Genomic DNA, 22,141 nt, shown 5'->3' with positions numbered 1-22,141 from the left:
CAACATGAGGCTGCAGTCATACATTCATCTGGGGGGAATTTTGTTGAAAATATGTCGCCCTGGTCAGTTCCCTGGCCTCTGAATTCCACTTTTTTTAACCCAGTCAAGAAAGTAGGCATCACCTCAATCAACGTTTAATGACTGAAAACAAGAGCACATGTCCTTCAATACTTTTTGGGCACATCAGTCTACATGGCCCTATAAACCTCTACCAACCATCCAGCCGAGTCTCCCATGGTGTCAGGCTGCCATCTGTAGTGCTAGAGGAGAGATGTCTGCATATTAGCAGGTTATCTAAAAGCGGTAATTAAAACAATAGAAAGATTGCCTGACCAGTTAAAAATATATATATTTTTAATACTTGTGCAAAGGTTTTTACGTGTTAGTGCAAGTTACAATTAAGAAACTGCATATTGGGGTAATTTTATTTTTAAGCATCGTTTTTTGTTTTTGGTTATTTGTAAAAACCCGTTTAGTAATAAAATACTAAAATGTATTCATGCTAAAATTATTTGACATCGAAAAAATGATCCACCTCACGTTAAAGTGGCAGACTAGCAAAAACCTCTTATTTAGTTTTGATAAACTAGGGAATGATTACTATACTTGACAAATTTTTATTGCTAACTGGTTTGGTTTATTGAGAATTGCGTCTTTGTATCATGTGCCAGTGATTTCTCTCTATCAGGGCCGTAGATAGCAATAGAAACATGCTAACTTTGTTTAGACAGCACCGTGGTGTAGTGGTTAACACTCTCTCCTTGCAGCGCCGAGTACGCGGTTCGAATCGCAGCCAGGGAATTATCTGCTTGCAGTTTGAATGTTCTCCCTGTGTCTGCGTGGGCTTCCTCTGGGCACTCCAGTTTCCCCCCACATCCCAAAAACATACAGATAATTTAATTGGCTTCCCCCTAAAATGTACCCTAGACTACGATCCATACACTACATGATGCATACATGGACAGATTGACTATGGTAAGGATTTTGTCCCTCCTCTGAGGGACAGTTAAAGTGACAAGACAGTATAAGTTGTACAGCACGGCAGAAGATGTGTAAATACTAAATAATAATTATAAGTAGCATAAGAAGAGAATAGAAAATCTATGAAGATTTTATTGGTATTTGGAAGACCGTCCAGAATATTTTTCTAATTTAAAGGACACGAAGACTAGAAAATGAGGGTACATTTCTGCAATCCAGCAATTTAAATTTGACCCAAAATCATGATACTAATTTGCTGTATCCAAAATAATGAAATGTTTTCTGCTGTTTAGTAACTTGACATTTATGTACCGTAGTTTACAGTATATTTTTCCTTTTTTTATTTTTTCAAATCTTTATAGAGTTCATGTTAGACGAACAGACAAAGTTGGGACAGAAGCTGCATTTCACCAGATTGAAGAATACATGGTGCATGTAGAAGCACACTTTCAGCTGCTTGCTAGAAGGCTGCATATAGACAAAAAGAGAGTTTACTTGGCTACAGATGACCCAGCACTACTGCCAGAGGCAAAAGCAAAGTAAGTCAAATGATACACATTAAAACCTAAATCAAACTTGAATTAAACTTTCCTTCAAAATAACCCATCTATGCCATGTTCTACATATTTGAATCCAGTGTTATGCACATATCCAGCCAATAGGTCCAGTCTGTCTCCTTCTGCTGCAGCTGTTCACTTTCACTCCCCTCCATCCTGATCTCGAATCTTCACTCCACTTATAGAAGACTAGGACTGAGGCAAGTTAGATTGAGCAGCTGCAGTAGAGGAGGACTGTTTGGACTCTGTTCTGGAGTTGGTAATATACTTGCTTGACTAGTCTCCCTCACACACAAATCTGGAAGATTGTTTTATTCAAAATAATTGTTTTAGGGGTGAATTCCTACAATGCTATATACTGTGGGCCTTACTGACATACTGCTGGTAATACTGCAATGCACTACTTGTGGATACCGATACTGACAGGAGTGCTGCATGTTGTGCAATAAGCAGGACCTCTGGTACACGGGTAACATGAGCATTGGTACAGTAACGCTTGTGTTACCTGAGTTACCGGGTCGCACTTATTGCACAACATGTGGTACTCTGCTGTTGTTAGTACCGGTAATATTTCCGTGTGCTTATTACGCGTGGCAATATTACCGGCAGTACATTTATTAGTCCTCATGCCTGAGAAGTGACTGAAAAACAAGAAAACCTGACGTATCTGAGGAAGGCGCTAAGTGAATTGGTAGCATGGCGGGTAGCTATGAAGTTGTTAAAATTTGGCCCTTACTGCTACAAAGTGTGTTTATTGCTTTTAGTACTGTCTGTACTGTCATGTTGCCATCAACTGAAAGAAATTGTAATTTATGTAAGTGGTATGCAGATGACAACACAAACACAACAGGCTAACTAAGCATTACAAACTCTGCCCTTATCTTAAGACAATGTATAGCTTTGACACAAATTCTGTTATAATGCTCATGAATATGAATGGGTTTTGCACATTGTCTTTTGTTAATTCATCTTTATCCTTTTTTCTAGGTATCCACAGTATGAATTTATTAGTGATAATTCTATATCTAGGTCAGCTGGTTTGCATAATCGATACACTGAAAATTCTCTACGGGGCGTCATACTTGATATCCACTTCTTATCACAGGCAGACTTTCTTGTGTGCACCTTCTCCTCCCAGGTAAGTGATTCAAAAGGTAAAACATCACTTGCACTTCATTCAGTTTTCATACTAAGCTAGTTAGAAATATGTTTCACTACGGGGCATGTTTATGCTGCCCCTCCCCATCACTGCCCTGGAAATCCCTTTTCTGCACACAGTGCTCTTTACAACATTGACAGTGCAGTATTGGGACCCTGTAAAAAATGATGTATTCAAAACCATTATCAAGCTGGGAAAATTAGCAACTTTGCCATACTGTACACTGAGATAGCCAGCTACAAAATCTCTGTCACCACTCAGACAGTATTAGAACGGAGATGCCAGATAAGCATAAAACAATTAAACAGTTTAAGAAGGGAGGTAGTGGTGGACTTAGCTACCCAACGTAGATTCATCAGGCAAGGGTCCACTGAAAACAATTTCTTTAATAAAACTACTTCACAATTTTTTGCACCGCATTTCACGGGCTACAACCTGCTTCATTAGGTAATAAAAGCAGCTGAACTGCAGCCTCAGTAGGTATGAGCGCCTCCGTGCCTGTCACCATTTAGCACTACTAAAAGTGTACAGGCTCTAAAGGTGCCCATTATTACGTTTCAATATTTTCCTCCGATGCAATCATTCATTCAGATTTGCGAGATCATAAGTTATTGGAAAGTGATAGATTGTTCCAATAAATTGATCCATTATGGCACTTTCTCTCTTTAGATACGATCGTAAAATCTGACATTCCAATTGACAAAATTCTGTATTTCAATCAACCATTTCTCCACATACTGCATGGTTTTTTGTCCAATTTGAGTGCAAAAATCTCATAGATTTGCTCACATCTCAGGAAAATAGTGTACCATTAATGAGCACCTTAAAAGTGGGAATTTATTTTTTTCTCTTGTACCATTTCCTGTGTTGTATTTATAGTGGTTATTGATCAGGGTAAGATTATACAGCCAACGAATGGCTTAAAGTGGATCTTACTCATTGCATAATTGTGTTCCTTTCCATAGGGCATTCCTCAAGCCAAATACTTTTTTTTTGTTTGTTTTAATACTCGAATTCCCTATAAACTAAACAAGCCTCGCCCACAGATTCTCCAGAGTGCCTTGGCACTTTCAGATTCGTGTAGCAAAGGCTTATGGGAGCTCAATCTGGGCAGGAGGAGGAGGTTACTAGCCAGAGATTTCAGAGGGGAGGAGGAGAGGGGAGTGAAGTTTTCACAGGCTGAGGGCTGGAGATACAGATAAGTTTGCCTATGTGTTATGACAAACAGAACATGGCCGCTCTCATTGTATCACAGGAATAAATAATCATAAACTGTTGAAGCTGTTTGCAGCTAGATTTTCTGAACTTTAGATAACATATATAGACAAGTTACTTGTTGTAGTTAGTTTTTCATCTCGGATCCGCTTTAAACTCTATGCCCCAGAATTGGCACAGTGAGTCTTCCTAGGTACACTAGAATGGTATTAGGCGTACTTTAATGAGGTATGTTGGGCACTGAGAAGATCAGATAAGGCCTCTCCCCCCCTCCCCCTTCTTCCTCTCGCCTTCCTCAACTACCTTCATTCTCCTCTTACCTTAACCTCTTATGTTGGGTGTAAAAAGCTCTCTGAGCGCATAGTAGGTCCTTTCTTTCGCATTAGTATGTCAACAGTGAACCAGGTATCCCGGGTCTGATGTTGGGTGTTACGTACTCTTTGGATAATCTTTGAATGTATCCTGCTTTACATGCAGTGGGCACTACCTCTGTACTATACCACCATGCTTTCTCTAGCTACTGTTTTATATTATAACACGTGCTCTCTTTCTTTATGGTCTCTTGATCCCAGATACTGGGAATTTAAAGCTTTAATTGCTATTGTTTACATGTTCTTTGGTGTTTGACCTCTGTAAGGATTTACCGCTGTAATTTCTTATGAGTTCAGTAAACTTTTGTTAATAAAAAAAAAGAAGAAAAAAAAAGATTATACTGCCAGTTGACACTTATGCTTTGGTGACCTTATATCCATGGCTATAAGTAGAGAAATGTACGGTAAGTCTGACTAAGTATAGAGGTCTCCCTTTGGAGAGCAAAGCACAGCAGCAAGCTTGCTTTAAGAAATCCCCCTTCACCCTCACCGCCATCTCAAAGGGGCCCGCCTCTCCTGATCACCCCCTCCCATTACTGTAATGCAGAGCGAGCCGCAGCATAAGCCACATACCAAATCTAGCCACAGCCACCGTGTCCTCTCATAGAGCAGGAAAGACAAGGCAATCTGTAAGTATCAGGAAGTAGGAACAGAGCCACAGATAATAATCACAGATTGCTGGAACACACAACATGGGACTCTTACAGTGTAGGGGTTTAATTACCTGCACTATTGCGTGTTGTAAAACAATGTGCATTCCTTCACACAATAGTCTTGAGTCTAGCCTCAGAACATTTATAAGACTGCATCTGGTAACATGCACATGCAGGATGGTAAGCGTTAAGAAACACAGCAGAACACTTATGGGAAGAGTAACATCTGATGAGCTGTGAGGGTGTGGGAAAATTCAGAAGAACCTGAAGTGAAGCATCACTCCTAATACAGGCTTTCTTTTAGAGTATACATTAGGTGTTGATATTACCCTACAGGGTACTGATTAATTTGCATGCTAAGACTTCTTAAAGGGAACCTGAGATGGGTGATTACCAATAAAATATACATACCTTCCTCCAGCCCCATCCGGCCTGATCGCTGCCACGGCGTCCTCTTCTCCCTCTCCGTTCACCTGCAATTGGTCCCAGAAATTCCTCCAGGAGCCAACGTGCATACGTGGCCCGGCCATCCACATTCACGTCGCCTGGAGGGTTCTTTGCCTGTGCAGTACTACTGCGCAGGCGCAGAACACTCCCAGCAACGGGAGCGAGATAGGAGAGCGCGCCTGTCTGGTCTGCGCATGTGCCAACTGGCCCCAACTGACTGATTTTCCGGGGCCAGTTGGCGGCTAACGGAGAGGGAGAAAAGGACGCCATGGGAGTGATCAGGCCGGAGGGGGCTGGAGAAAGCCTCTGGTATGTGTATTTTATTGGTAATTGCCCATCTTAGGTACACTTTAAAGCTTCTTTACTGACCAGGCATGCGTGCTGGCAGCATGAGTCACTTGTTACAGACTTTCAGGTAAGATGGGCAAGAAGCAGGAGAAAAGCTGTCTAGCTCCTTTGCTGCTGGAGTGCAAACTAAGAACACACGTATACTTTGATATCCAGAAGTACAGTCTGCTGAAGGATCTTAGCTTTTTGAGAGCCAGAGTTCCTCTTTAAGTAGAAGTATACTAACAATGTGTGTTCAGCCAAAAATTCTAGAATGATTAGGATTATATTAGTCGGGAAAAATGTGATTCAGTACATAACTGTGGCATTATGTAAGCCCCTCTGAGGGACAGCTAGTGTTCAAGACTGTATACTCTATAAAGTGCTGTGTAAGATGTTGGCACTATATAAATAAATAAAACATAAAATTTAGCTTAGCTGATCACTTTTTCCCCCAAGCAAAGTGGAACACACTGTTCAGATATCAGATTACTTCCCATCCTCGCAGTTAACATTCAGTATGGTCATTGCATATCTCTTTGGAACGTGAGCTTTTCACTCTTTTGGCTGCATTTTTGTTTCCTCTCATATGAATGAAATGCAGTGAAAGCACGCGGTACTTTGATTAAAATGTGAAAAAGTAATAAGGGAAATCCTTTTTTGGAATAGTTTACATGCCCTGGGCTCTGTGGGACAAGAGCAGGATAACTGAGCCAAAAGTTATAAATAATCATTTACCGTATTTTTCGGACTATAAGACGCACTTTTTCAAAAGTAGGGGGGGGTGGGGGGGGAGTCACTGCATCTTATGGTCCGAATACAGGGAGTCCCCGACTTACAAACACCGCCCGATACGAACAGCCGCTGTGCCGCAATGTCGGGGACTCCCTGTGCAGTCCACCCTTTCTCCTCTTGTATCCTCCGCTTGTCCCCGCCCCCCCCCCCCCCCCCCCCCCCGCATTGTAATTAGCGGTATTGGTATAATCTGTTAGGCACCCGCTGTGCAGTTAGTGGCAGCCATGTGTCCCCGCCACCCGCAGTGTAATTAGCGGTGTCTGTATAATCCTATTAGGCCCCCAGCTGTGTAGTTGTTGTCAGCAATGTATAACGCGATACTGCCCTGTGTATTCGCCGCACGCATTAGTACAATGCCATCGCCCCCCGCTATGTAATTAGCATCCATGGCTCACATGATCCTAGCAGTCTGCGCTGCTCAGAGACCTCTCCGATGCGTCATTCTTCCCTCTAGTGCCGGCTTTTCATGTCACGTCATTACAAGTGGCCGGCACTAGAGGGAAGAATGACGCATCGGAGAGGTCTCTGAGCAGTGCGGACTGCTAGGATCATGTGAGCCATGGATGCTAATTACACAGCGGGGGGCGATGGCATTGTACTAATGTGTGTGCGGAATACACAGGGCACTATCGGGTTATACATTGCTGACAACAACTACACAGCGGGGGCCTAATAGGATTATACCGACACCGCTAATTACACTGCGGGTGGCGGGGACACATGGCTGCCACTAAATGCACAGCGGGGAGCAATCAGATTTATGGATGCTGATAATTACATTGTGGCAGCGGGAACAAGCAGAGGACGCGGAGACATGCTGAAAACACAGAGGGACAAGCTCTATGTGTGCTATACACAGGGGGACATGCAGAGGACACAGGGGGACATGCAGAGGACACAGGGGGACAAGCAGAGGACACCGGACAAGCATAACACATGGGGGGGGGGGCAAGCTGAGGACACAGGGGGACATGCTGAGGACACAGGGCGAACATGCTGAGGACACAGGACAAGCATAACACATGGGGGGGACGGACAAGCTGAGGACACAAGGGGACAAGCTGAGGACACAGGGGGCCATGCTGAGGACACGGGGCCATGCTGAGGACACAGGGGGCCATGCTGAGGACACAGGGGGGCCATGCTGAGGACACAGGGGGGCCATGCTGAGGACACAGGGGGCCATTCTGAGGACACAGGGGGCCATGCTGAGGACACAGGGGGACATGCTGAGGACACAGGGGGACATGCTGAGGACACAGGGGGACATGCTGAGGACACAGGGGGTCAAGCTGAGGACACAGGGACAAGCAAAGGACACAGGGGCACAAACTCAGGAGGTAACAGGGGGACAGATGGGGACTCAGGAAGTCACAAGGAGGATAGGAATAGGACAAAGGGAGGTACAAGGGGAGGCACAAGATGTACAAGAAGGCCATAATTGGGGTGAGAACATCCACAAGCTGCCCCTGGACCATAGACACACCAGGTTAAGAATATTTTTTTTCCCCTGGTTTTTGCCCTCTAAACCTAGGTGCGTCTTATGGTCCGGAGCGTCTTATAGTCCGAAAAATACGATAATTCTACTGGTCCAGTGTATAATTATGGCTCTTTTTTCCTTTAACATTATGGCTTTAATTCATAAAGTGCTGTTTGATAAAAAATAATTAGGTCAGTGAAGTACTGCATTCAGTTTTAGGTTTTTTTTTTTTGCTAATTCATAAAGATTTTCACAGGTGCAGTAGAAGTTCGGTAATTTACTGAAAAACATGGCTTCAATTCCCACACATCTCCTCTTGTATCCTCCGCTTGTCCCCGCCCCCCCCCCCCCCCCCCCCCGCATTGTAATTAGCGGTATTGGTATAATCTGTTAGGCACCCGCTGTGCAGTTAGTGGCAGCCATGTGTCCCCGCCACCCGCAGTGTAATTAGCGGTGTCGGTATAATCCTATTAGGCCCCCAGCTGTGTAGTTGTTGTCAGCAATGTATAACGCGATACTGCCCTGTGTATTCGCCGCACGCATTAGTACAATGCCATCGCCCCCGCTATGTAATTAGCATCCATGGCTCACATGATCCTAGCAGTCTGCGCTGCTCAGAGACCTCTCCGATGCGTCATTCTTCCCTCTAGTGCCGGCTTTTCATGTCACGTCATTACAAGTGGCCGGCACTAGAGGGAAGAATGACGCATCGGAGAGGTCTCTGAGCAGTGCGGACTGCTAGGATCATGTGAGCCATGGATGCTAATTACACAGCGGGGGGCGATGGCATTGTACTAATGTGTGTGCGGAATACACAGGGCACTATCGGGTTATACATTGCTGACAACAACTACACAGCGGGGGCCTAATAGGATTATACCGACACCGCTAATTACACTGCGGGTGGCGGGGACACATGGCTGCCACTAAATGCACAGCGGGGAGCAATCAGATTTATGGATGCTGATAATTACACTGTGGCAGCGGGAACAAGCAGAGGACGCGGAGACATGCTGAAAACACAGAGGGACAAGCTCTATGTGTGCTATACACAGGGGGACATGCAGAGGACACAGGGGGACATGCAGAGGACACAGGGGGACAAGCAGAGGACACCGGACAAGCATAACACATGGGGGGGGGGCAAGCTGAGGACACAGGGGGACATGCTGAGGACACAGGGCGAACATGCTGAGGACACAGGACAAGCATAACACATGGGGGGGACGGACAAGCTGAGGACACAAGGGGACAAGCTGAGGACACAGGGGGCCATGCTGAGGACACTGGGCCATGCTGAGGACACAGGGGGCCATGCTGAGGACACAGGGGGGCCATGCTGAGGACACAGGGGGGCCATGCTGAGGACACAGGGGGGCCATGCTGAGGACACAGGGGGGCCATGCTGAGGACACAGGGGGCCATGCTGAGGACACAGGGGGCCATGCTGAGGACACAGGGGGCCATGCTGAGGACACAGGGGGACATGCTGAGGACACAGGGGGACATGCTGAGGACACAGGGGGACATGCTGAGGACACAGGGGGACATGCTGAGGACACAGGGGGTCAAGCTGAGGACACAGGGACAAGCAAAGGACACAGGGGCACAAACTCAGGAGGTAACAGGGGGACAGATGGGGACTCAGGAAGTCACAAGGAGGATAGGAATAGGACAAAGGGAGGTACAAGGGGAGGCACAAGATGTACAAGAAGGCCATAATTGGGGTGAGAACATCCACAAGCTGCCCCTGGACCATAGACACACCAGGTTAAGAATATTTTTTTTCCCCTGGTTTTTGCCCTCTAAACCTAGGTGCGTCTTATGGTCCGGAGCGTCTTATAGTCCGAAAAATACGATAATTCTACTGGTCCAGTGTATAATTATGGCTCTTTTTTCCTTTAACATTATGGCTTTAATTCATAAAGTGCTGTTTGATAAAAAATAATCAGGTCAGTGAAGTACTGCATTCAGTTTTAGGTTGTTTTTTTTTGCTAATTCATAAAGATTTTCACAGGTGCAGTAGAAGTTCGGTAATTTACTGAAAAACATGGCTTCAATTCCCACACACCTGTGCAGTAACAGTAGGACAGCTGCGGAGTAGGTCTCTGTTTTGTTACATCCCTCTTCTGTGCAGTGAAGCATTACAATAGTACGAGGCATCCCTTTAGATGTACGTGTTCGTTCTAGTCCCTCTAAATCTGTCTATTAGTCTTTCTTAACATTTTATTTAATGGCCAGACAGTGTTCTCCCCAGACATTTTTCCCAGCCGGGTGGCATGAAATAGTAGCCGGGCGGCATGAAAAAGTAACCGGGTGGGGCAAGTTGAGAGAATGCAGGGCCGGTGCTTATGTGTGCAACTCTGCTTACAGAATAGGTGGTGAGCCGATGACAGCCGGGTGCTCACCATAACTAGCCGGGTGGAGCACCCGGCTAAAAGAGCCTTGGGAGAACAATGGCCAGAGTTTAAATGAACTACTTGCCAACCGCACCACGCCAATCGGTGTGAACGTGGCAACAGCTCCAGGACCACTCCACGCCGATTGGCATGAATGGCCTGGAATGGGGATTGCAGGGGAGCACGTGCATCCCCGCTCTGGTGACGGAGCTCCCCTCCACCTTCAGCCTTCCAGCGCCGATCGCCACTTGGAGACTGTTCGCCGTCTAAGTCTGTACAATGCTGCGATATAAGGCAGTGCTGTACTGGGGACAGCCGTGTGACACAGCTGTCCCCCTAGGGGACACAGAAGCGATCAGCGGTGATGGGCTGCAGCCTATCACAGCCGATCGCTGTGATAGGCAGACGGGGGAGGGAGGGGTATTAAAATAATAAAAAAAATAGGGAAATGGAATTAAAATTAAATTAAATATTTCAAAAAATAAACATACCTGGGGGCGATCTGACCCCACCAACAGCGTTTTATGTTGGTGGGGAGAAAGGGGGGGTAACTTGGGTGCTGAGTTGTACGGCCCTGCAGCGAGGCCTTAAAGCTGCAGTGGCCTATTTCTGTAAAAATGGCCTGGTCACTAGGGGGGTTTAACACCACGGTCCTCAAGTGGTTAAGACACATCACCCTTGGATGATTTCACTAGTTGCTCCTAGCATTTTCAAACAGGCGCCTAAAGGGTTAACGTCTGAAGTGCTGCAGGGGAAATCTCTTTTGTGGTGGCTCTCTTCTCGGCTGCCTGGGGGAGTAGAGAAATTTGCCCCTCCCTAGAACATGGCGGCACCAATAGAGAGCGCAGCAGGGAGGAGAGGCTCTTCCTATTGGCTCTCTGCTTCAGTCTGTCATGTGCTATCGCATGCTGAAGCTAGTTTCCGACACATTAGATCTGGAGGTAAATACTGAACATATTACTGGGCTTTATCGCATGCTCTTATGTTTATGAATTGACGTTTACTGACATCTGCCAATCAATTGGTAATTTACCTCCCTGCTCGGTTATTTCAGCTTGCCATGCGATAACCGCTTTTATGAATTAATATTTTACTAAATGCTCGGTAAAATCAGCCGTTTTCTGCATTACCACATGTAGTAATGCTTTATGAATTGAAGCCAATGTTGCTGATAAATTATTGACGTGTGAGTTATGTGCGTATTTGTGACAGCAGGTGCAGTGTGTATATTTTCTTTATTTACTGTAACTTACAATGTTCTCTCATTTGTATAGGTCTGCCGGGTTGCCTATGAAATTATGCAAACACTCCATCCAGATGCCTCTGCCAACTTTCACTCTTTAGATGATATTTATTACTTTGGAGGACAGAATGCTCACAACCAAATTGCAATATATCCCCACAGTCCACGAAATGCAGAGGAAATCCCTATGGAACCTGGAGACATCATTGGTGTAGCTGGAAACCACTGGGATGGATACTCCAAGGGCATTAACCGCAAACTAGGCAGGACTGGTCTATATCCCTCTTACAAAGTTAAGGAAAAAATTGAGACTGTCAAATATCCCACTTACCCAGATGCCGACAAATAAGAGAAGTCTTGAAAGTTTTGTGCCAACTACAAGAGAGTCAACCTTACCATTTTAATTTATCTTTAAAGTGAACCTATTTGATAGCAACATAAGGGTGCCTTTATGATTTTTTTTTCTTTTACAACTTGCTACTTCACTTATCGTTGACTACTGAGTGAGTTACTGACTCAGAAGAGAAATACAAAGCAGTGAAGACAGAAGTCCCGCGTTGTTCTGCCTCTCCGAGTAGTAGAGCCATGGAATCATGACTGCCAGAGAACTATAGCAGCTCTTAAAATGGATAAAAAAAATCTTCAATGGCACCTCCAATATGTCTATCATTGTTCCATTTTAAGCGAAGGAAAAAAAAGATTTTTTTTTTACGTAAAACATAGCAAAATTAATTTCAATCAAATTATCATTCCTTGAACATCTCGTGAGATCTTTCGAGGGACAAACTCACTCAAAACCGCTTTGACAGAGATTCTCACTGGTTTGTCTCTCAAGCTGGGTACTAGAGCATGATGCTCTTTCTACTATTAACTGACAATGACTCACTTACTGCCATGTTGCGCAGTCCAAAGTGACACAAGATAATTTATGCGTGCAAGGTTTTAAACAGTGCCTCTGACCAGCAAGTTACCTGATGATGATAAGTGCAGTGTGGACTGCTGCGTGGCTGTTCATCCCTAAACCTCTGGACAATAGAATCATTCCTATGATTCCGAATGAAGTTAGGTTAATTCACTTCTAAACATTTGCTGAACTCAGTCCCCTTTATGATATGTCACGTCATTGTTTAGTAAATGAATGGTTCGTCGAGGAAAACCGCAACCATTCATTGTTTGTTACTGTAGAAAGATTATTTTTTTGTATGAAAACTCCATGAGCTGATTCTTAAAGTGTTCCTGGCTTTGTCTTTGATAACAAACATTAAAAACTGATATATTTTTTGCTGTTTCCAGTTTTTTTGCTACCTCTGTAGAGTTACAGTACTTATATTACAATTGAAAATTGAACACGGTTTCTGAAAAACTTTTTTATAGGTTATATTTCATTATTTTAAAGCAGACTTGAACTCAGAACTTTCTCTCTGCTGTAAAAGATATGCGACAGCATAATAATCTTTAAAGAAAAACTTTTCTTTGTTATAGCTGACACAAATCCTTCAATAAATCTGCAGTGTGTCTACGTCCTGCTTTCATGGAAGCAGACATATTGCTAACATCCTGTGTTTACCAATTAGCTGCACTGCTGTGGCAGTCAGTTGACAAAGCTGAGTGATCAAATTACAACTTGTGACTAGTCCCAGATGAGGTGGAATTAGACAGGCTACATTTTCTAAATACATGCAAGGTGCATTTCTCTGTTTTCCTTCTGTCCTTTGCAAGAGTTCAAGTCCACTTTTTAAAACCCATCTACATGTTAAACAAACCTTCACCTTGTTGCTGGGTTATAGTGCTGAATAGCTCTAGAGGGTGGTGGAGAGGAGGAGGACTGACCTACTGTACCTATGGAACACAACAGTGGAGTGGGAGGATGGGGCTAGTAATGGACCAATCAGCACTAGATCAGTGACTAGAACTAAAAAAATGTGCACACAATAATTGAAATATGTTTAAAAGGAGGATAAGTGGCGGACTCACCTCAAAGTAAGAACAGAGCACAAGTAAAGTCAATAAAGGTTTAACTCAAAGACCGTTGTTGGGCACTGAATATACTTTTTTGACCTTACTTGAGGTCTGTTCTTTCTTGGAGGTAAGTCCAATGCTTATCCTCCCTTTAAATGGATTTTAATTATTTTATTGTATATTGGCACCTCCTGCTATCAATCTTTAGCTACATAACCTTTGTTGGAAGCAGGGCTGTAGAATCGTTCCAAAAATCATCCAACGCCGACTCCTCAGTTTATGAAACCTCCGACTCCAGGTGCTCAAAAATTGCTCTGGCTCCTTGACTCCACAGCCCTTGCAGAGCTGTGGAGTCGGTCGAAAAATCATCCGACTCTTCAGTTTGACATCACCGACGCCACGTGCCCAAAAATTGCTCTCCTTTGATTCCTTGACTCTAACTCCACTGCCCTGGTTGGAAGGTTGGGTTCCTCTTCCCTTCTTTATTTTTGGAGTGAGCCTACCCAGGTTATGACAAACTGACGGACTTGTACCCTTTACTTGCTTGGTGTGTGGTTGCCCATCTTGTGATCATTGTTGGCGAGTACCCATTGATTTACACGATATTCAATTTGGTGTCCATAAATACAAAGCTAGATGTGACGCTGCTTTGTTTATTGCTTCTGTGAGATTTTCAGTCTTTTTTTCATTTAATTGTAAATTTGATTCGGGGAGGATTCACACTATGGGCTTGATTCACAAGAAAAATCATACCCGGAAAACCTCATTTTTGTTCTGCAGACATAGGGCTTGATTCACAAAGCCGTGCTAACTGTTTAGCGTGAAGTGCCGTTCGCGGACTTTTGCGCGCGCAAAGTGCCGCGATTTGCGCGATCGGAATGGTCCAGAGGCTTCCTCAAACCTCCTAGAGCCCTCTGCTGCTGGCCGGGACCTTCTTGTTCTTCAGGGCTGTGTTTTCTGCACACCCTGTGTGTCTGCATGTGAAAAAAATGAGTGTTTTTTCACAGAAGCTACTGTGATTCATGGGAAAAATGCACGCAGTAATGTTCTGCTGTTACTAGCCCTTGATTAACATTGGTTCTCAGTTTTCCTATGCAGAAAACTTCACATGAAAACAGACAAGTGTGTTCTTAGCCTAAATATAATGTAATTTTTGGGTCGTTGTCATGGAGCTAGTTTGGCATTTGGGATGGGGAATAATACTCCCTTAAGAACCTGATAATAAAGGTCTGCTACTACTTGTCACTATTTTGTTGTGTTCTCACCATTGTCTTATTTGGAGTAGAATCTGGAATGTCGTTCCTTTTTCATCCCCTTGGTAGTGAGTTACAACCTGATTTCTCTCTAAGTTAACTTGATACTGCTTTTTTCTCAGGTGATCTGATGTGGCTCTTACATGAGCCTCACAGTAAGAGAACTGAAGATCCATACTAAAAGTTTGCCTAATTCTATGTCATGTGTGCTTTACCAAGAAACGCAAAAAAAAATAAAAAAAATCAAAGCATCCACTGACTGTAGAGATGGCCCAGCCTTGGAGAACTCATGGAGAAGCACATGATCAGTTTGATCAGCTGATAGGTTTGTAATCCTCTAATTTGCTGTGATGACTTCCTGGTTTAACACATGATCATGACCAGCAAATCAGAGCCTTACAAATCTATCAGCTGATCAAACTGATCATGCGCTTCTCCATGAGTTCTCCAAGGCTGGGCCATCCCTACCACTGAGGTTGCAGACAGGACAAGAAGGTCAAAGATAGACCACAAAAGTATATACCTGTAGAATATCAAATGATTGTCATCATGTACAGCTGCTCATTGACATATAAATGGTGTCTCCATCTGGCCTGGATGGAGTTTACATGCTCTCCCTGCATTGTTTAGGTTTCCGCCAGGCAGTCTAGTTTCCTGTCACATCTTAAAAACATACTGGTAAGTTAATGACACACAACTGTACAGCTTTAAAAAAAAGGCTAAAAACTCACCTCTTTTCCCTAGCCTTTGAGACGGCATAATGCAGGGTCACAGCGCTTTGAGTCCCCAGGGAGAAAAGCGCTATATAAATATTATTATTGTTATTGTTAATGGTTTGCCCCCAAACTGTCCTTAGACATTGATCACATCATTTGTCTATGAATATGGTATGAATTACATGTTAAGCTAAGACAATATTAGTGGGCTATAAATACATAATGATAATGCTACAATTTATTTATTATGTATCTATATAATGTATCTATAAAGCGCCCACATGATACGCAATCATCATAAGAGAATAGTGTATTTCTAGTTACCAGTAATATTTGGAATAATCTGCCATGGAAAATCTTAGCTGAATTGAAATAAACTAAAATCTTAGTTTAGCTGAAGCGTAAAGGTCATTTTTAATAACATACAATTACAAACTGTGATGTGGAGGAGAGTTTTTACTGCTTGTTTAGAGCCCCCCCAAAGCCTGTGCAGAAGCGGTAAATAATGCAACACATCAGGCTGGGCCTCCCCTCCGCCTCCACAGCAGACATTCCTCCACCATCTGGGGACCTATGCTATTCACTTTCTACATCGCTTGCTATGGAATTCATTTCACGCATATATAATATTTTCCACTTTAGAAGTGTATAACAAAATACATACATATTTATTTATTTTGTATTACTGGTGTTGGTATTTATGATTTTGAATTGTGGAGGCAATATTGGAGAATTCGTAAAAATGTATAGGGGAAAAATTACTGAAAAAGTTCACAAAAAATACAGTATCCAGGTAGTGGGCAGCACGGTGGCATTGTGGCCTCGAATCCCAGCCAGGTCAACATCTGCAAGGCAGAAGGTAATGACAGCGCTTCCATTCCTATTCCTGACATTCTGTACCCCCTCTGTGCCTGCTCCTATTCCTCTGATGTCATCGGGCTCAGCGTGTCCTTAGTAAAGGTGGGTCATTCGGAAGTTGGGCATTTGTGAAGCGAGGATTACCTGTAAGAGTTAGTGTGGATATATTCTAATAGACCTCTTGTCTTTATGATTCATTCATTCATTGTGGTTTGCCTACAAAATATTTGAGTAGTGCCATCCACAATTTCCTATGCATAGCCATCACAGACCTCAGCAATCAGAGTGGGTGCATGATACAACAGCATCTCCAACAGTTCAAAAAAAAGATGTAAAATGATGGTCAGAGATGTAATTTTCCATCTTTGCATTTTACTGCCAAAGATTTTCCATAATGCAGCCATATCTGATTCTAAGGTCTGTGATAATAATAGTATTTTAAGAGCTTTTCTCCCTGGGGACTCAAAGCGCTGTGACCCTGCGTCCTGCAGTATCAAAGCTTGTGAAAAAAGGTAGGTATTTAGCTTTTTCTTAAAGAGCACCCGAGGTGGCATATTGTAATCCTAATAGGACCCAGAGGCATGATGTGTGCACAATGACATGCGTCTGGGTCATTGTATCGCTACTGCCAGCCCCCTGCGCTTTGCTGTCCCCCCTTAAAGAGAAACCAAGGTGGCTTCCTAAGAATAAAATCCGCACACAGAGGCTGGGTCTGCCTATACTGCCCAGCCTTTGTTGCTATCTCAATCCCCCTAAGTTCCCCCTGCGCTCTTCCCCATAAATCACAGCCGCGCTGTCAACACGCAGCGGGCTGTGTTAACCTCTGTAGTGTCACTCTCACTGCTCCCCCGCCTCCTGCATATCTCCGGTCCTTACCTGCGTCCCTTCCCTCCAAACAGCGGGGAGGGACGCTGTCAGGAACCGGAGCTATGCGGGAGGCAGAGGGAGCACGCAGAGTGACACTACTGAGGTAAACACAGCCCGCTGCGACACGCTGCGTGTCGACAGCGCGGGTGTGATTTATGGGGGATAGCAGAGCGCAGGGGGAACTTAGGGGGGATTAAGATAGCAACAGAGGCTGGGCAGTATAGGCAGACCCAGCCTCTGTGTGCGGATTTCATTCTTAGGAAACCACCTCGGGTTCTCTTCAAAACATCGCCAGGCTAGCGACAATTAGCTTGTCACTAGCCTGCTTTATTTTTGTGAGGCTGTCAATCGGGCTCCTCTGCATCTCCCCCTCGATAAGATGCTCCCCCCGCCGCTCTCCGCCTTTGTTAGCTTCCTCCAATAGGAAGCCAAGCCATGACCCTGGAAGTACTGTCAATCAGCCTCACATAAATAGAGTGGTAGAGGATTCCATAAGCTACCTTTGAAGCTCTAGTAAACTCCATTCCCAAAAGAGCTTGGGCAGCACGGTGGAGTAGGGAATCACTTTTATTTCGCCAAGTACAGCAAGAGCTATAATCGGAATTATTTGTGGTACACATGGCATAGACAGAGTATAAGACAGATGCGCACACCACATACAATTAGAAATGCAGTAGTCAGTACGTATCGGCCATTGCACTGCTGTGCAAATACAGACCAGTAAATAATAAAAATACTGGTAATGGCCCAGAGTCAATTGTTGGATAAGAACCAAGGCAGGCAGCGGCGGGGACCAGCTGACCGACCCAACTAGAACCCGCTGGTATGCGTGCCAGAAGGGGAGGTTGGCGTTCAGTAGCCGAACAGCTTGGGGGAAGAGGGTGTTCTTCCGCCTAGTGGTTATGGATGGTATAGTCCTGTAGCGACTGCCCAATGGGAGGAGCTTGAAGTAGTGGCTGCCTGGGTGAGAGGGGTCACGGGAGATCATGGTGGCCCTCTTTCTCATGCTAGCGGAGTGGAGGAGATCAAGAGGTGGAAGAGGAGATCCGATGATCTTCTCCGCGTCCGTTATGACTCTCTGCAGTTTGTGTTTGTCGCTTGCTGTCGCGCCAGCATACCAAACAATGACTGAGGAGCAGAGGATGCATTCTATGGTGGCAGTATAGAAACTGGTCAGCAGCTCCCTGGGCATGCCAAATCTCTTCAGTTGGCGCAGAAAACAACCTCTGCTGGGATTTCTTCTGAATTTTGGAGGTGTTTTGCCCCCATTTCAGGTTGCTAGTGAGAGTCGTGCCGAGGAACCGAACAGATGTCACCTTAGAGACTTCTGTTCCTCCAATGAGGACAGGTGGGAGGGGGGGAGGGTTTCTTCTGAAATCTGCGACTAGTTCAACAGTCTTTGCTGCGTTGAGAACTAGGTTGTTGTCTTTGCACCAGTTGTATATTCTCTCGATTTCGCTGCGGTACTCATGCTCCCTGTTGCTTCCAATTAGGCCGATGATAGTGGTGTCGTCTGCAAATTTGATGACTTTCACAGAGTCAGCGGATGAGATGCAATTGTTGGTATAGAGGGAGAACAGTAGAGGCGACAGAACACAGCCTTGTGGAGCCCCTGTGTTGGTGGTTCGAACGCTGGAGTAGTAGTTGCCAAGCTTCACCTGTTGCGTTCGGTTTGTCTAAGTGGGCATCCGTAGACCTCTTCAGGTGGGCAAGGACCAACCGCTCAAGGAGCTTCATGAGGTTAGGGCCACTGGTCGGAAGTTATTGTGCTCGGTGCTGCCTGTTTTTTTGGGACTGGTACAATTATAGACCTCCTAAAACAGGAGGGGACTGTACCGTCTGATAATGACTGCTTAAATAAGGTGGTGAGCACAGGGGCTAGCAGATCAGCACAGGATCGCAGGCAGATAGATGCACTCCGTCCATGCCGGAAGATTTCCTGGGGTTCAGCTTGCGGAGGCGCCGGAGTACCTCTAATTCCAGGGCAGCAAAGGGAGCCAGGGCGACGAATTCACCCGAGGGGGGTCACCAAAGTCGATGCTGTTTGGCCCGCGGGCTGGTTGGGCTGTTGCTCGAACCTGCAGTAGAACGCGTTGCGCTCCTCCGCCAGTCGAGGGCTCAGGGGCGCCGTTTGGGGTACTGGTTTGAAGTTCGTGGCTGCTCTCATACCCTTCCATACCTCCCGTGTGTTGGTTGACTGGAGGCAGAGTCCCAGCTTTTCGGCGTAGGCCCTCTTTGCAGATCACAGTTCTCTTTTCAGGGCATGCCTGGCCACTCTGAATTCCTCTGAGGAGCCAGACCTGTGCGCTTCCTCTGACATGTGACTATGGTAGGGATTAGGTTGAAAGCCCCTATGAGGGACTGTTAAGGTACAAGACTATATGCTCTGTACAGTGCTGCAGAAGATTTCAGAACTATATAAATACTAAACAATAATAAGGCAGTGCTGGAAAATAATGGTGGGCACAAAAAATATCGACACTTAAGGCACAATTTTGACATTCTTCACTTGGGGTGTACTCACTTTTGTTACCAGCAGTTTAGACATGAATGGCTGTGTGCTGAGTTATTTTGATTGGACAGCAAATTTACCGTTATACAAGCTGTACACAGACTACTTTACATTGTATCAAAGTGTCATACAGTCAGTGTTGTCCCATGAAAAGATATAAAATATTTTCTAAAAAAAATAATTGGGAGTCCTTTTTTCTTTTCAATGCTTCAGCAAGGGAGCACTGACCATGTTTAGGCCAAATCAAAATGCTGTACACAAAAGAAACTGATTTGCCTGGCACTCAGCAAAAGGGGGAGTTCAGCATAGGTCATCTGCACCTCAATGTAAGACCTCCGTCCTGATCCACTTCACTGCTACTATGGCACAAGCAGGGAGGCGTGCATCCAGACTATGGCATAGACAAACAGGTTCCACAGTACATGAAAGACAGTCTGCGCACAGCTTCCTAAGAACGCTTTTATTTCCCATAGATTTTCACCATTACGGCAAGAAAACATACGTCACATATCTTGATACATACATGCAGTAGATCTTTCTGACCTGTGTGGAGGACGGATGCGGGAGTGTGACCAGGGGGTGAGAGGACGGCACAACAGCCGTTTCGCGCCGGTGTGGCGCTTGCTCGCGTGCGCTTGTCCCAGGGCAATGGCGGCTTGTTCGGGCTTCCGAGATGTTATCGGGAAGCCCCGCCCATAACCTCCGCCATTGGCCCAATGCTGGGGAGTGAGAGTGTTCGGGGTTAAGGAGGCGGAGACTACACATACAACGCAGTCTGAGTGACAGGAGCTGCGTCCACTCGTTCAGTGCGTACGTGAAACACCCAGAGGGGAGGAAGATCGCCACCTGGCGAATATGTGAACAAAGTGCTCTTGTGTATTAAACAAAATATCGCAAACAAAAATTCTGGTGCTGGACACAGGTACCAACCGTGCGCCTGTAAACTTTAACATCTTCATACTTGCAGTGAAATACAAAACCATACTTAAGTACACCTAATTGCGGAAGCCCGCATCGCTCCATTACTATCCCATTGTAGTGACCGTTTCTTGTCTCCAACCACTATTCATTAAAAAGTAGTAACCATCTTTATTTTAGCATATGGATTAAAAACCACCTCATACCCCTATTTAAAATCACCATGAGGTCGGGGGGAAAAAGGGGGAGAGGGGGAGACAGAAGCTCAAAGGTGGGATCCGGGGTTGAAGCCATGCTCCACCCACCCACCCCTTCTCTCTTACATAGAGCTGCCCATCTTACCACTCGTCCCAACCTGGACCACATCCAGGATACTGGGACGTTCCCCCCCCCCCCCCACAGACAGGAAGGGGAGAGGGAAGGGCAAAAGTACACCCACATTGCTCCCCAAAAAAGAAGGGGGGCAATGGGGGGTCTCACATCGCGCAGGGAGAGGATCCCACAGGGCGCCCAGCCCAACCACCACCCCAGGGTCTGAAAAGGGGCCATCTGGGGGCACGCCGGGCAGGACAGTGCGCAGATGGAGTGATCTCGCTCTGCGGGTGGCAAAACCACCAGGGTGGCATAGCCTCCCTTCTGTGGTGTCCAGTCTTCCCCAGAGCGAGATGTGACCGTGGCCACCAAATTCAGGTGGCACCTTACGTCACCTCACCATCCATAATCAAAAAGCGCACCTGTCCCCCGACCAGCCCCCATACCCCATTGCCCCGGGATATATCCGGTATATTGGGGTGCAAGGTCCCCCAGAGCATGGGGGGGGAGGGGATGGGGACCTGGGTGTCCACCGGGAGGAAAGGGACGGAGTTGGAGGGATACACAGGGACTGCACAGAGGGAAAAAGACTTCCCCGCTAGGGAAGGGAAAAGAGGGTTTCTACCAGTGGAGGAGGGGGTACACCCAAGGGGGCATTACTCAGGCGATCTATTCATACCCCTGGTTAAGATTCTGGGGGGCAGGGAAAGGGGGGAAGAGAGAGAGAGGGAAAGGGAGAGAAAAAGGGGAGCAGAGTAGGCAGGTGTAAAAAGAGGGAGGAGGGCCTCCCAAGCCCATCATCAAGCCCAGGGCACGGGGAGCCTTGGACACTATGGGTCCAAAAAACAGGACAACTCCAACCTGTCATTGAGGCCCAGGGGCCCCATTGCTTCCGTGCGTAAAATCACGCGGGATTCTCGTCGGGTCAATTCTTGATCTCTGTTGCCTCCCCTTCTGGGGCATGTAACATGAAGAAGTCCCGCAAATTTCAGGCACCCGGGGTTACCCCCATGGGCCTCTCTGGTGTCCAGCACCAGAATTTTTGTTTGCGATATTTTGTTTAATACACAAGAGCACTTTGTTCACATATTCGCCAGGTGGCGATCTTCCTCCCCTCTG

The 22,141-nt window shown here is 45.7% G+C and overlaps 1 protein-coding gene and 1 long non-coding RNA gene across 4 annotated transcripts in view; one reads left to right on the top strand and one right to left on the bottom strand.

The window, feature by feature from the left end:
- Positions 1 to 12,894, top strand: part of FUT8 (fucosyltransferase 8) — a 207,295-nt gene extending 194,401 nt beyond the window's left edge. For all 3 annotated transcript variants that reach the window (XM_068253287.1, XM_068253286.1, XM_068253289.1), the window contains 3 exons: positions 1,344 to 1,520; positions 2,526 to 2,676; positions 11,659 to 12,894. In XM_068253287.1, coding sequence (XP_068109388.1) covers positions 1,344 to 1,520; positions 2,526 to 2,676; positions 11,659 to 11,976 — 646 coding nt within the window. In that variant the 3' untranslated portion in view covers positions 11,977 to 12,894. The remainder of the gene's footprint in view (positions 1 to 1,343; positions 1,521 to 2,525; positions 2,677 to 11,658) is intronic.
- The window catches only part of LOC137532603 (uncharacterized), a 91,936-nt gene that overhangs the window by 52,852 nt on the left and 16,943 nt on the right, over positions 1 to 22,141 (bottom strand). The window lies entirely within an intron of this gene.

This window comes from Hyperolius riggenbachi, chromosome 9 (genome assembly GCF_040937935.1).
Source record: "Hyperolius riggenbachi isolate aHypRig1 chromosome 9, aHypRig1.pri, whole genome shotgun sequence".
Taxonomy (NCBI): Eukaryota; Metazoa; Chordata; class Amphibia; order Anura; family Hyperoliidae; genus Hyperolius; species Hyperolius riggenbachi.
This window is presented reverse-complemented; position numbering and strand designations above follow the sequence as displayed.